The sequence below is a fragment of the Pteropus medius genome, unplaced genomic scaffold (assembly GCF_902729225.1).
Source record: "Pteropus medius unplaced genomic scaffold, Ma_sr-lr_union100, whole genome shotgun sequence".
Classification (NCBI taxonomy): Eukaryota; Metazoa; Chordata; class Mammalia; order Chiroptera; family Pteropodidae; genus Pteropus; species Pteropus medius.
In genome coordinates, this window is record NW_024349800.1 from 50,280,011 (window position 1) to 50,296,574 (window position 16,564).

Genomic DNA, 16,564 nt, shown 5'->3' on the forward strand with positions numbered 1-16,564 from the left:
AATGCAAATTAAAACTATACAGGTATATCATTTCTTACCTATCTGGCAAAAAGCCAAAGGTTTGACAATATACTACGCTGGTGGAACTGTAGACAAACAAGCACTTTCACACACAGCTGGGGGGAATTCACAATCAACTCATTTGGAAGAGAATATGAAAATATTTAGTAAAATTGCATACATTTGTCCTTTACTAGCAATTATACTTCTAGAGATCTCTTCCAAAATACCCTGGCAAAAGCATGAAAAGAAATGTATATGTACAAGAATGTACACTGCAGCAATTTGTGTAATAGCAAAAGAATGGAAATAACTCAAATGTCCACCAGTAGGAGGCTGGTCGAATAAACTATGGTATAACCACACAATGAAGCACCAGGCAGCTGTAAGAAGGAATGAGAAAGAGCCTTATATATCACTATGCAGTGATCTCTAGGACATACTATTAAGTGTGTGTGTGGGGTGGGGGGGACCCACAAGTGCAGTAAAAAATGTATAGCATGCTACCATTTATCTACGAAAAGGGGTGATAAAAACCACACACACACATTTACTAATATTAAGAAACAATGAAAAGATAAACCAAAAATTCAAAACTAAGAATGGTTAACTATAAGTGAAGAGAGAATTATGGTAGAGATAGAAGCTACATTTCTTTGCGTATACCTTGTTTTATGTATAGATTTTACTTTGTAATCATGTGAATAGTTTACATAATTATAAAGGAAAAATAAATTTTAGAAGAAAAGGTAATCCCTAAAAAATCAAAAGTAAAATGAATCGAAGTTAAATATATATATTCACAGTTGGTGGCATAGCCACAAAGCAGTAACTTTAAAATATAGTAACCTGACTGGGCATCTCTAGTAGGATAAACCATAAGGACAAATGGAACCTCAAAAAAACAAAATTTAAACCAACTTTCAGTAATCGTGTTGTTGCTGATTTTAAGATTATTGTGGGTATTTTGTAGAATAAAGTAAATAATTACTTTGTGTCTCTGAAAACAAAGACTTCTGTCAGTTTAAAGGACATAAATGTAAGATCAATGAGGTTAAGTAAAAAAATTCTGTATCATCAAATCTGATTTAGAATTATCAGTATGAATTTAATAGCTATTTTGCTAAAAAACAAACTTTATTCTCCTAGCTATCCACTGAATGAATGAATTCCTAAGCAATGACCACCAATGTCTGTTAATGTTATTAAAGAACGAACGCAGAACTTTGTAATAGATGGGAACAGACATAGAATACCTCAATCCCCTGATCAGTATCTACATCAAAACAAAAGAGAGATAACAAGCTATTGTGTGCCTCCTAATGTGATGACTTAGAAGTACCATTACCTAATAAGTACTGTTGCCCCCCTAAGTATCGTTGCTCCCCCGCAAAAAATAAAATTTGTATCTAACCAAGTCTACAGATGTATTAGTTTACAGACTAACATGAGAGGCAGAGGAACATGTTGAATGACACAATGAGAATGCAATTAGCAAAATACGAATGTGAAGAAAATTTTTTTAAAGTAGTCAACAGAAACTTACTCCCAAATGGGCCCAGATGTTGGATTTAGCAAACACTTTAAAGTAGCTATTTTAAATATGTTCAAAAAACTAAAAAAAATATGGTGATAATGAAAGAACAGACAGGGAATCTCAACAGAGAAATGGAAAGTATAAAGAACCAAATTAAAATTGTAGAGCTGAAAAGTATAACTTAACCCATTTCTGTTTGCCCCAAGAATACTGCTGGCGGTGTTGCGGCTGCAGCGTTTACCCTGAGATAACCTGCAGATTGCAGACCTAAACTTACACTCAAAGTTTGCCAGAAAATGTCTTGCTTTTATTATTATCTTCACATCTCTCTGGTACATCGATAGTCTTTGGAAACAAATACTTCATTCTATTTATAGCATTCTGTTTTAGTAGTGGTATTTCCATTTACAAAAATATAGTAATTTTTGATCGCTGAAAATGTTAAATCCTAGATGTTCTGCTTTCTGTTGTTCCATGCTTTGAAATTTACCACATGAAAAAAAATTATTAAGTGCTGATCATCATATACAAATGCTACATTAGGATTAGAGACAAGTTCTGTTTAAAAATAACAGTTTTACATTTTATTTGCACATTGAAAACCAGTAAGATTTGCTTCAGCCTCAAAGAGAGGTTTATGTAAAAATAAATTAATGCTGGCATCAAGCTGCGCTTTTTTTTCCTAAATGGCAAATGGGTTAAATTATAGGTCCCACGAAAGATTCGCAAGATAGCCTTAAGAGGAGACTGAAGATAGCAGAAGGAAAAAAGTAAAAAAAAGACAGATGAATAAAAATCGTACTAAAAAGAACAGAGAAAAAACGATTAAAGAAAAATTTTAAAAGCCTCATAAAATTACCTGTAGGAGAATATCAAGAGAAGCAGTCTAATATACATGTAAATGGAGTCCCAAAGGAAAAGAGACAGAAAAAAAAAATCTGAAGAAATAAACTGTGACTGAAAATGTCCCGCATTTAGTCAAAAATATTAACTTACAGATCCAACATGCTCAACGAACATCAAAAAGAATATAAAGAAAGCCATACCTATGCACATCATGTCAAACTTCAAAAAGCCAAAGATAGAGAATCTTACAAAAGTAACAAGAGAAAAATGACACACTATGTACAGGGTGACAATGATACATAAGCTAACTCAGAAACAATGATGCTACAGGACATTAGAATGATGTGTTCAAAGTGGTGAAAGAAAAAGTAAAGGCAAAAATCAAGGCATTCTCACATAAACAGAAACTGGGAGAATACACTGATACCAGACCTCTACTTTAAGAAATACTAAAGGAAGTCCTTTGAACTTCTGAGAAAGACCACCACATTTTAAGTCAGATATACAGAAAGGGATGAAGTGCAGCAGAAATGGTAAATATGTGGGTAAATATAGAAAACTATGTTATAAAATAACCCACAGGTTACAGGGTAGTGGTGCATTTGAAACAAGATTGGCACTAGTATTGAAAACTGTTGAAGGTGGATGATGGCACACATAGAGATTTAATACATAAAAGTAGAAAGAATAGACAGAATATAGATGTTTAAATTTTCTCATAATGTAGAGTGGGAAAAAATGAGAGCGTGAATCACCTTTCTATCTTGGTGGTCTATCTGTTGTACCCAAACAGGTAACCTTTCATAATCGCAAACAGGAGCCCCCTAATGTCCAACTAACTTGTCATCATTCCTTATCTCGCCAGAGGCTCTAGTGCACCCCAGCTATCCCAACACCAGCACTACCAATTTCATCGGGAGAAACTAAGTAGCTTTGGCCCTAAGTCCTTTCTATCTATTTGTCTACTCAAATCTAGTACTGGAAAAGCTATTTTCCTTACTTATATAAAAACATGAGGGCTTTTGTTTTATTTCAGAGGGAAGAATTCAGATAAACTTATAAATTACAAAGAAAATTATATACCTATTAAAATATCCACTTAACATTTAAATATATATCTCATATATCAGAGGATTCCATCTTATCCTTAAATTTAACATTTAAATGTAAAATACAACGAACCTGCCATAGGACAAGCTGCTTAAATCAAAAGATTCACTAGATGGTGAGAGACGAAAAATAGCTAGCCTTTTCAAGGTAAAGAAATCATGGTTTACATAGGTACCAAAAAGTGAACATTTGGTAGATTGCCGCAGGGTTCCTTAAAAAACTGTGGTCCAGAGCCACAGAAAAAGGCCCAAACACTCCTTTTCTAAAAGCCGATGCTTAATGCACCATCTTCTCAGCTGTTTCTAAACCTTAACCTAATTCCCATTCCATTATCAATATTCACCAATAGAAAGAGACAGGGTTATTTTTTAGATAAGGGGACAGAGCAATAACCAACAAGCATGCTTTTTTAATTACTTCTACAAAGACCTTTAGTGCCACTCCTGATGTCCCAAAATAACCCAGGTTCCTCTACACTTTTGTCTCTTTCCATTGAAAACACTTTCCCCCATTCAATCATTCTATAGATATCCTCTTTAGCCAAAATCAAAAGGGAAGCATTACCATGATCAAAAACCGTTACCTAGCATTCAGTGGCGTAAGAGGATGGATACTTGAGATGAACAGAGGCTCAATTTTTGGAGTGGATGTTTTATAAAGTAATCTCTATGTTTCATTTATTCTATTTCCTACAAACTAATAATCTTCACCTTGAGATAAACAGAAAATCTATGCCAAATGTCATCTACAAGTGGATCCTTCAATACGGTCTAGACTAATTTGAATAATTAGTTTACAAGGTTTGCGTGATCTATTTTGGTATTTTCTTCTGTTTAGAAATTGCTTGATGCTAAACAAAAACAAAATAAAACAAAAGAAACCTTATTTTCCCTTAATGATCAGGTTCATATCCTACAGGGTTTTATGGTTGTTCTGCTTGCTGTAGGGGAAGAGGGAAGGGTGTTGCTGCTTGTTATAATCAAACACTGGCTTTGATAACAAAGTGATGTTAAAACAGGCTTCAACATGGAGCTTCTTACCAATAATCATTGCAGTGAATAGGTCTCTATATAAGAAATTAAACAGGAAAGGTTCATACCAGGCCTCAACTCCCACAATCGCAGTCACTATGTAGACAAAAGAAATTGTCTGGAAGGAAAATGCAGACAAAAAGCATACAGAAGCATTAACAGCAGGAAAGTTCAGGGAGTCAATAATGCTTTATGGAGCATAAGTCTAATCGAACAGTTTTAGTAAGAGCAAGAAGTATGCTTAAATTTGACATTGTGGCAAGTCTTTTTGCCTTAAAATTTTTTTTTCATCCAACAATGCCACAAAATAAGTAACATCTAGCCAATGCAAGCAACTGGCCATCATTTGGAACACTTTAAGGCATCTCCTAAATTGGTTAAACCACAAGCTGTTCCAATTTGCCAACCCAATCACTTCCTTCATCAAAAACACTCCAATTTCTGATTCTTTACTGGAGCCTTAAGTGCAAATGGGCAAAATGGCAACACAAAAAGCTGGGATTCAAAGGTAGGGAAAGTTAATAGCAAATCCATTAAGAGAAAACAAATCTCCCTGCTCACTGAAAAGTTGGCCAAGACAAGACAACAAGGACAAAGAGCCAACAATTACATGTGCATTCCTGCCTTTCCAAAATCAACAGTTCAGATGAAAGAATATTTATTAACATTAAGAAACTGTTCATTTTTGGGTGTAATAATGGCATTTGTGTTTATGTTTTCTAAAAAGAGCTCTTATTGTTTAGAGATAAATAGTAAAATACTTATCACATAATGACAACAATATCCTCTAAAATAATTGGGGGGGGTGGTGATAAAAAGGGTATCCATGAAACTAGACTGGCCATGTGTTGACAACTGCTAAGTAATAGGTACATGATAGATACCTAATACACAATGTATAAGGTACCTAGTACATAACAGGCACCTAAGTAATGGGTAGCTAAGTAATAGGTACATAAGGGTTCACTATACTAGTCTCTCTACTTTAATATGTTTAAAATTTTTCATAAATAAATAAATATAAAATAAAATAAATTTTAAATCACACATCTGTTCTAATCAAAAAAGTATTAGGGCAATAAAGAATGAATGACAAAAACTTCCCCCAAAATTCATGCAACATTGAAAATTTAAGGTAAAACACATACTTACCACCTGGCTAATGTCATATCCCCATGGCAGGAAAAGAACCCCTGTGTTATACTTTTCCCAGTGGGACAGGATGAAAGAAAACAAAACAACCCATAGCAGGAGATAAAGAACAAAAACACTGACACCAGACGATCCTCGCCCAAAGATGGAATACACAGTTACAACAAAGTAAACGCATGACCAACTATCCAGGCCATGGTCAAAAAGCTCCCCTAAGGGGGTGCTGGAATTGGTTCTGCGGGCTTGCTTTCCATCCACACCATCTGCAACAAAAACACATTACCACAGGAAAAGGTCAACAGCTATACCAATATGGAGAAAGTCTTCTTCAAAAAACTAGAGAAAACAAAACAAATCAGCATATCGCAGGAATGTTAATTAACTAAAGTATAGCTACCAGCCAGTACTGTAAAAATCTAACCTGTAATTCCTACAACTGAAAGATTTCAGAAATAAAATCTGTAATTTCTCAAAGTTTAATCTAAAAATTAAAATATTACACTGAATGGTGTCAATTTTAGATCTAAGGAAGAAACATTCTAGTTGGACTCTGAATTTCTCCAAATTTGCCTAACAACTGAGTTGTTCCACCAGCCACAAAAATTCTCAAGCTTCCAGAGAATATTCAACAGTGATTCATGACATTTTATCTAACCACTCCTTGGCTCTAGGATCCAAAAACACTCTGTACTTCAGTCATAAGACCTATTTCATCCTGTCTGATATTACAGTCACCTCTTTACAGATCTACCACCTCTACAATTTTAAGTGCTTTCAGAAAAGGTTTTGCACATAGGACATTTCAGTAACGTAAAAATTAAATTTATTGAAACTGTGCAATGCACTATTCTCGATGTTGTGAAGATTACAAGAATCTTTGAATAAACTAAGTTTGTGCCCTCAGAGTGTTTACAACTGAGAAAAAAGAAAAAAAAAACATAATTAAAGATATGGTATATCACAAACCATAGAAGAGTACAGAAAAGGGACAAGTTCTCTTCAGGCAAAGATAACCTAGAATGGCTTTCCAGACACAATGACATCGGAGTCGGGACATAACGAATGAGTTGGGTTTCAGTAGATAAGAGATAAAGGAGTATGCCATTTCAAGAGGAGAGAGTGCTATCAGCACAAACAGCAAGATGGAAAAGCACGTGCATGTTCAGAGGAAGCCAAGTAGTTTAGTTTAGATGTGAAGAGGGCAGTATAAAGAGGCTAGCAGGGAGATCTGACCCAATTTTCAAGTTTTAGGGAGCATGAGGAGTTACTAAAAGTATATGAGTGACAAGAGTGAAATCAATGACGTGCATCAGGAAGATCACCTGACATCAGTGTGAATGACAGGCTGGAAGAGGAACACAAATTAATAATCCAAAACTGGGATAGAATGCAACATGAATGAAAAGCTGGAGATCAGTGAGCTATTAAGTAAGTAAAAATGACAAGGGAGCAAAAGGATGAGCGGTGAGGCTGAAGGAGAAGCAGACTATCTCCAAAGTTCCCCATCTGGGTAACTAAGTGAGTAGTAGTGTTAACAGAAATAAATAAGTCAGAAGAAGAGCAAGACTGATACAAAGGATGCTCAGTACAATGTCAGATGCTGAAATTGAAATGTTAGCAGGACATCCACATGGTAACGTCAAGCCACTCAACCCGAGGGTACTTATTAGCAACTCAGAAGGCAAGGGCTAGCTACAAAAATGGGAGTCATCTCAACAATGTTAAGAATCAGAAATTACCAAGAAATTAGGAGAAGGAGAAAAGTTAAGGATAAAGCAGAGTGGAAGACCTTCATTTAGGGGCAGAAACAGAGGAGCCTGAGGGGAAGAAATGAAAGGAGAGGAAGAGGGAGGGGAAAAAGAGCCAGAGAGCGAGAGAGAGAATGGTAAAACACAGTTAAAAATGAAGAGTCTGAATTATAAAAATTTCTCCCCAAAAGAAACAGTTTTGTTAACTTAAGTGCATTAGAATTAGGCTAACTGTATCAGATTTAAGGAATTAAAAATATCTTATAATTACTGTGTTGCTCATCACAGTATTATCTTGCTCATCATAGTATTTTCCCAGTGCCTGGCTCCGTCTGTGGCAAGGAAGGCTTTCGAAAATATTGTTAAAGGAATATATGAAAGGATGAATCCCAAATCCCTGCCCAAATACTGCAGATCACTGTTATATAAGGTTGGGAACTTTTCTGCCCTTAAGTAGCTAAACTATTTCCTAAGTCTTTTCTCATTATTTGCTGGCTTAATTTCCTATTTTCAGTGGAACTCCTGTGCAGCTATTACAAATACTGAATTCATGAACTACTTATTAATTAGGTCTTGTGCATCTTCTCACTGAACCCATTCCAGTTCCACAAGTCTGGGGTCTAGATATGTTTCAGAATGTTTTTTTAAGAAAGGTACGGGGAATATACCATATCATGCATTATGAAAAAAATGCAGTAGGACCTAGACTAGCACCCTGTGATCAAACACATTAATATTTCTGCAGCAAAATATAAGAATAGTCACTTTAGAATTAATAAAGATTATAAATTGCCTCATGTTAGTTCAAGGCAAGTTTTGCAACAAATAGCTTATGTTAGGTAAGGATTCTTGCCAGAATTGTGGACCTCAAACAGGTAGATGATACAGTATGTCAAAAGGCTCTTATAAAATGCTGTTGAAGGTTAGAGCCCACAGGCCACCCTCACCTTTTCCCTATTCCTCCTGCAGTCCTTTGCAACCAAATAGCAGAATTTTAAAACCTTCTTATCTTTAATAAAAGCCTAACTCTTGTAACTCTGGTCAACTACCATATCAGCATTTAATCATGTACCAGATGATACTGGTTTTATGAGTGCAAGTCATTTTTATCTGAAGAGAGCTCAGCAATGTGAAGTCAGGGTCTGTTATTTCACATGCATTTAAAAACTATATACTGAATGCCTACTGTGTTTTAAATCCTGGGTTCAGAGCAGTAAAAAAAAACAAAGTAACGTGCTCAAGAAACATATTTTAGAGCAGACAGACAATAAGTAGGCAAGTAAACAGCTAACAGGTCGTATGATTTTAAGTGCTAGGGAGAAAAGTAAAGCAGGGAAGGATACGAAGAGAATGCAGGGCAAGCCATGTAGATAATCCAATGAAAATCATCCTTGGCAAAATAGACAGTATGACCTAGCACAGTAGGCTTCCCTAACTACTCCTTCCGCCAAATAAGAACTGATCACTTCCTTATTTGTTCACCCACTGTGCTCTATGATAGCATCTCTCTCAGTATTCTGTGATAATTTGATATGTCAGTATTGCTTCCCGAACTTAAGGCAAAAATGAAGTCTTATTCCATGAGTTGGCAAATACTTTTTGTAAACAGCCAGACAGTAAATAGTTTAGGCATTCTGGGCCATATGGTCTCTGCTGGCAATTACTCAACCCTGTCTTTGTTGCAGGTAAGCAGCCATAGACAATATGTAAAAGAATGAGCATAACTGTGTTACAATAAAAACTTACTTAGAAAAAAAGGCAACAGGTAAGTTTGGCCACAAGGGGTAGCTTGCCAATTCCTATCTTATTCTTTGAATCCCTAGCAACAAATAACAAACAATATTTTTCATAGAGAAACTCAAAAACACACTTATCAAAATAAACAGAATATTAATAAATCCCAGTTAAAATAAATTAAGCATAGGAGAAAATGTTAATTTAGAGGTGGCTATCCTTGCTCACAGGTTCACCAGCCATTGACTAAATTGAGTATTTGTCAATTTCTTACCTAGAGTATAGGCTACGAAGTTGAGGATGCCCACTACAATCCAAACCCAGTCAGGTACATGCTTGTGACCTGGTGCTGCAAAGCAAAGCAACTCAGAGTTTAATTTAGTCTAAGTACAATCGTTCTTACCATAGTATATTCTGCCAATGAAAAAAAGTTTCTCTCTATTAAATAGAAACTATAGTACTTTACAATGTATTTTGAATGCAGAACTAGGTAAATATTGTCAGTCCACAAAAGTCTGCTGAACCCAGAACACAGACGAATTATAATACTAAAACTCCTAACTACATCATTTCTAAGTATTCTTACTGGAAAATATGTTCTCTAACTCAGAATACAAAAAATACTAATCTACCTCCATCTTTCTATTCCTCTCAATTCCATCAACTGGATGAGTGATAAAAATAAACCCTACCTACCGCTATCCACCCCCATCCCCAAACAGTCCAGATTTGCTCCTACTGTCTGCGGCAGAAGCTGGGTGCAGGAGAAAAGTGAAGGCAGGAATAGGTGTGAAAGAAGACTTTAGAGTCCTAGGCAGGAACAGGTTAAAAACTGCCTCCAAAAGTGCTTCTTTCCTCTTTTCCCCAATAAGGATTCAGATTCTGTCAATAAATATTTAAGGTCTAAGAACCATTTTTAGAGGAAACTGAGAGAAGCAAGAAAGGATGCTGAGTGAAGGGAAAGAGACATCACATTCCCTTTAAAACATGGAGAAGTTTTCTTCCATCAATAGAAAAAGGGAAGGGATATGTCTGGAAATAACAGGTCGGTTGAGCTCTGCTTATATTCATTTTTCAAGCAGTTTTGCGGTCCTAACTCTCCATCTTCTTAGAAATTCAATTATTCTTTATTTACCAAAACCTCATGCTTTTTAGATAGCATATCTAAATGCAGTAGTCAGGTTGGTTTCTGGAACTTAATGGAAATATACATAACAGATTGTGAAAACACATTTTAGCTTTTATATCCAATTCTGACATTTTAAAAACTCTTATAATATCCAAAACTGTTCAGAAATACAAGCATCTTAATAAAACCAGAAAGTAACCATATCTTATTTTCTCTATTTAGACATTTTAAATTTTATATTAAAAGTAATAATCTTACCTGAAGCATAAAAGTCAGGATCAAAGTATGCCATAAGTAAAAAATTGAATACAACCAGTAGAAAGCCAGAAAATGTTATTAGATTTGGAGCCAGCCAAGTAGGAAATACCTATTTTTCAAAATAATTACAAAATAATTAAAGTAGAGGACTCTCTATGCCCACTATACACAACATACAAATTTAAGTTATACTAAAAGCTATAATTTGAAAGATCCTATACAGGAGTTATTTATATTAAAACGTAAACCAAAATCTCCATTTGGTAGAAATAAGCACTTCTCTTTCTATTCTCTCTGCCTTAAATAATTCTATAGTCAACAAACTTTTGTAATCATAACATTAGATTTATTTCAGAAAACTTTAAATGTCATTTTTTTTAATGTCATTTTTTTAAATTACAAATTCCGGAGTATAAACTTACATTTCAACAATAAGATAAATCGAAAGGTTTATGACTAAGGGAAAGAAGGATGAGAGAGGTAGTTTCTCTAGATATCTTATTAAGTTGACAGGTGTATCTGTAACACTCCATAAGATAGTTTAAAATATTTAAAACTTGCTAAACCTAAGTGCATGCCTAGTAATCATCTTACCTTTACTACAGTGTTCCAGAACGGGTGCATGATATACAGAGAGAGTGGATTGGTATCCACAGCACTGTACTGTTAAGAAATGAAAGAAAATATTCAGTTAATTCTTGCACACAAACAGAATAATATTTCTTAAATGAAAATAACAATATAAAAAACAACCCCCAAAATATGTCTATTTACATGATATCTTCATTTGAATAATGAAACTAGAGGAGCAATATAAATGAGGCAAAGACTGTCAAACACAGTCAGATATTTTTTTACACAATCAACTTTTATAATGTTTCAGCAGAAAAATCTATATTGCTTACAAGTTCTCACTTACTATACAGTAATGTGCATACTGTGTGCATTCAAACACTGACCATATACCTTCTCAGCTTCCTTCATCCCTCTCAACTTATAGACATCTAGTTGTTTTACCTTTTGATACTATAATTAATGCACTTACTAGCTATGTGACCTTGATAGTTACTTAACCCCTGCCTTAGTTTCTTTACCTGCAAATGGGGATGACAGCCTTTACCTAGAAGGATTGCCATAAGGATTAGACAAGTTAATAATATACATGAAGCACTTAGAACATTACCTGACCCATAGTAAGTACTATATAAGTATTAGATATTATTATTAAATGTATTTTGAGATCAAAGGAATGACAGATCGCTTGACAGCAGAAAAATGGATTGCATAAATAAGCCAAGGAAAACAACAGGTTAGGGTTCTGCGGTAAGTTTATTCCCCAATTTTTGAGCTATTTAGTAAAAAATTCAAAGGAAATTTTAACAAATATCTGTATGTAAATATATATAACTTTAAGAATGATGTCAATGACTTATCATCACACACACACACACACACACACACACACACACTCTGGCGTACCCGTCATATAGGAAGTACTCCACTAGGTGTGGGGAAGAAGGGATACAAAATTGGTAAGGGATAATTCCCACCCTCAAGGAGTGGGAATATTATACCTAATTCATCCAACTAACATTTAAAGTGCCATACTAATCAAATGTTTAAAAAAAGTTTTGATTCTGTTTTGTATTTATGTTTAGTATGTATATAAAATAGGTGTGAAAGAAGCATCTGAGTATCTAATTTTTAAAAAATCATAATTAAAGATCAAAGTTTCTTCCTGAATGTTTTATGAATATACAGGAAATACCTTCTCATCAGTGTTTCAAGACTTAAACGTATGATGGAACAAAACAAAAAATAAAAATAATTGAAATGGGGTAAAGACAGTCTCTTCAATAAATGGTATTGGGACAATTGGACAGATACATGCAAAAAAAAGAAGCTGGACCACCGTATACAAGAATAGACTCAAAATAGATTAAAGACTTAAATGTAAGACCTGAAACCATAAAACTTCTAGAAGAAAACATAGGCAGTAATCTCTCTGATATTGCTACTAGTAATTTATTTTCAGACTTATCTCCTCGGGCAAGGGAAACAAAAGAAAAAATAAACAAAAAGGACTACATCAAACTAAAAGGTTTTTGCACAGTAAAGGAAACTATCAACAAAAAAACACAACCAACTGAATGGGAGAAAATATTCACTTATGATACATCTGATAAGGGGTTAATACCCAAAATATATAAAGAATTCATACAACTCTACAACAAAAAAAACAAACAATTCAATTAAAAAATGAGCAGAAGACCTGAACAGATATTTCTCCAAGAAGGAAATACAGATGGCCAACAGACATATGAAATGAAAAGATGCTCAAGGTCACTAATTCAGAAAAACGCAAATTAAAACCATAATGAGATATCATGTCACACCTGTCAAAATGATTATCAATAAATCAAAGAACAAGTGTTGATGAGGATGCGGAGAAAAGGGAACTCTCATATACTGTTGGCGGGATTGGAAATTGGTATAGCCACTACGGAACACAATCTAGAGGTTTCTCAAAAAATTAAAAATGGCTATACCTTTTGACCCAGCAATTGCACTTCTGGAGATTTATCCAAAGAAAACCAAAACAATAATTCGTAAAGATCTATGCACCCCTATGTTCATGGCAGCATAATTTACAATAGCCAAGATATGGAGACAACCTAAATGCCCATCAAGAGACAACTGGATAAAGAAGTTATGGTTCATATATACAATGGAATATTACTCAGCCATTAAAAAAAAAAAAGAAATCCTACCATTCGCAACAACATGGATGGACCTCGAGGTTATTATGCCAAGTGAAATAAGTCAGACAGAGAAAGATAAATACCATATAATTTCACTTATCTATGGAATCTAAGAAACAAAAAGAACAAACTAATCAAAACCAGACTCGCAAATATAGAAGACAATCCGGTGATGGCCAGAGGGGAGGAGGATTGAGGGACTGAGAGAAAGGGGTGAAAGGTTAAAGAAGTATAAATTAGTAGTTGATAGATGGTCACCGGAATGGGGAGTACGGCATAGGGAATTCAGTCAGCATTAATGTAATGGCTAAGTGGAGAGCCAGAGGGAAGAAAGAGTAATCGGGGGGATCGTTTCATAAACTATATAAATGTCTAACCGATGTATTATATATACTTGAAAATAATAATAAAATTAAATTTAAAAAAAGAATATGCAAATAATAACTTAAAATACTATAAGCAGAGAGAGTTAACTGGTAAGTCAAATGTTTACCCTACAGACTCAATGTCTGAGTACCTCCATTTCTCCAATCCATTCTGAATGAAATGGGATAATGTGGACAAAAGATCTGAGCTAGATAGTGGAAAGAAAATGGTGATGGAGAATGCGTTTTGCCTCTACGGATTAGAATTAGAAGCTATGCATTTGCATCCAGACTCTCAGCAAGAGCCTACTTAAATGAACATTATACTGTTCTTACTAAAATCAACTTTTACTTTCATGGGTTCTCTACAGTCTATAAAGCTTTTCCACATAATAAATAAACACTACATCTGAACTTCTGGAGAATGAAGGATTTCTCAACTGACACAACAGCCTGAAATTAAGTCTTCAGACCTGAGGACTGTAACCAATATGAACCCCTAAAGGCTGCTGATGACAAGGTGGAAGGGTCCTGGCCTCCTCCATTTCACAAAAGTCTGCATCCAGACCCACGTGATGTAGCCAGCAGGTCAGATAAACTGGAAAACCATATATTTCAAGTTGACCATTTACCGCAAAGTACAAAAGTTGTAAGAAGTCCAAATCAGAAGAACACAGCTAAGCCATCACACAAATAGTTAATATGATACACAAAGTACAATGCTCTTAATTCAAATGTTTGCTGAATGAGTCTCATTCAGCAGCTTTCCATAATTTGACTTCGATCTAAAAGGAGGTCCTTAAACTGATGATATTTTGATTTGAAAAGCTCCTCTTTTTTAAATTCTGAAGTTTTAACTCTCAATCTCTATTTCAGGAGACCAGTACAAGTATGGAAAGAATGCAGGACTAAATTCAAGTCAGTCTGCCTAAGTGGATTTTTTTACTTTTAATAATAGCTGATGAGCTCAAGTATAGAAAGATTAGTATGAGATTACAAAGGCAGCAAACAATAAACCTAAAGAACACTGTGTGCTTTAGCCTTACACACTTGAGTATTTTTTAAGGTCACTTATCACTTGGTGTAAATAAAGTAACTTGAAACTCTTGTGAATCAATAGGAGGAAAGAAGAATGATTCAAACCTTCCATATACATGAAAAAATAACTAAAATATAAACTTTTAAAGGTGTTAGAGATTTAGGTTATTTGTTAACGCTTGTTAAATATATTTTTATTTTCCACTGGAATGATGTTTTGATATACACCAGAATACCTGACCAGGCGGATTATCCACTGTGAAGGCCTGCTGTGATTTGCTTGGCTCTACAATCTGCTGGCCAGACTAAGTTAGCGCCTTGGAGAAATGCATGAGGGCCACGGCCTGAGTTTGAAAGAATCATTCGTAGGCAAAATTTCAGAACCACAAGAAAGTTCAGCAGATATCCAGTTCTTGCCTGCCTGATCCTCATCTATGAGAATAGGTAAAATAGTCATCTGGCCTTTTTTTAAATGCCTCTACTTATAAAACTCATTACTTCCAGAAGCAACCCAATCCAGTGTTAAAACTTTTCTATACTCTAACGAAATCCTCCCCTTTCCTCATATCTTCTATTCTGTTTTCTTTTGCCTCATAAAGTTAAGCAGACAAGGGTCTAATTTTTCATCCAAACAACAGTCCTTCAAATAGTTGAAGACAGACAGCTCTCCCTGTCACACCTAAATCTTCTCTTCACCTGGTTAAACATCCCATGCTCCTTTTGCTGCTCTTCTTTTGCCATGGTTTCAATCTACTTCATCTAGGTCTAGTTCACTAGAATAGAGGTTAGAAAGCTTATCCTGTAAAGGGTCAGATAGTAAATATTTTAGGCGTTGCAGGCCATATGGTCTCTGTAACCAACAATCAATGCTGCCATCGAAGCACCAAAACAGTCAGAAAATATGTAAAGAAATGGGCATGGCTGTGTTCAAATAAACCTTTATTCACAACAGGTGGCCTGAGGGCTTTAGTGTGACAACTTGTGCTCCAGACAATCCAATTTGTTAAATCAATACAAAAGTGTGATCTAGGACAAAAGGAGCATTTGAAATGGTGCAGTAAGTAGAACAAGAACATGACTAATAAGCCCCTCTTCCTCAATAACTATTTCTCTAACTGCTGCTCAACAGATTATTAATTTCCTGTGGCAACAAAATCCTACTGCAGACTAACATACAATTTCATAGTCATCTGAACCCCTGCTCAGGCCTTTGTTATATGGACTGCTAAGCCACCTTTCTCTATGCTAATATGAGGCTGACTGTTGGAACCTAAGTGAAAAACTCTACTTTCACCGTTTCAACATTTCATCTTGATAGACTCAACTGATCTTTCTATCCCCTCCAAATCTCTTCAGATTCAGACTCAGTTATCCAAGGTAATAGCTATGCCTCCCAAAACTCTCAGCATATAAATCTGTTGTGCTAATAACCCCTTCACTCAAGTCTTTATAAAAATGCTGATCAAGGCAGAACTTCTAAACATTTCCCTCAAGACTGCTATTACATTTAATAATTTTTATTTGGGTATACAATTCCATACTGTCATCTACAGCAATTACTCTACCTTGCCCACCAGAAAAAATAAAGTCTTACTGAAATCCAGAATTACCTTAGATAGCATTTTGTCAAATATTAGAAAGTTTCAAAACTTTTTTTTTTTTACTTCAGTAAAAAGAAATAAAGCAGAATTCTTCATTCATTCATACAGTAAGACAACAAATATTTATGATTGAATGTCTATGATTTTGGTGGGCACTGCGCTAGGCCACTGGGAAGAGAATAGTGAACAAGACCAAAATGTTTCCTGTGTTCACCAAGTCTACAGTCTAGTTGAAATAGGTGATAAGCAAGAA

General features: G+C 35.0%; 1 protein-coding gene across 2 annotated transcripts in view; it reads right to left on the reverse strand.

Annotated features, from left to right (window-relative positions):
• SELENOI (selenoprotein I) overlaps positions 1-16,564 on the reverse strand; it is a 40,071-nt gene that overhangs the window by 11,742 nt on the left and 11,765 nt on the right. For both annotated transcript variants that reach the window (XM_039887623.1, XM_039887624.1), the window contains exons 2-6: positions 11,140-11,208; positions 10,546-10,654; positions 9,433-9,507; positions 5,677-5,939; positions 4,534-4,642 (exon numbers count right to left, since the gene is read on the reverse strand). In XM_039887623.1, the coding sequence (XP_039743557.1) occupies positions 4,534-4,642; positions 5,677-5,939; positions 9,433-9,507; positions 10,546-10,654; positions 11,140-11,208 (625 nt within the window). The remainder of the gene's footprint in view (positions 1-4,533; positions 4,643-5,676; positions 5,940-9,432; positions 9,508-10,545; positions 10,655-11,139; positions 11,209-16,564) is intronic.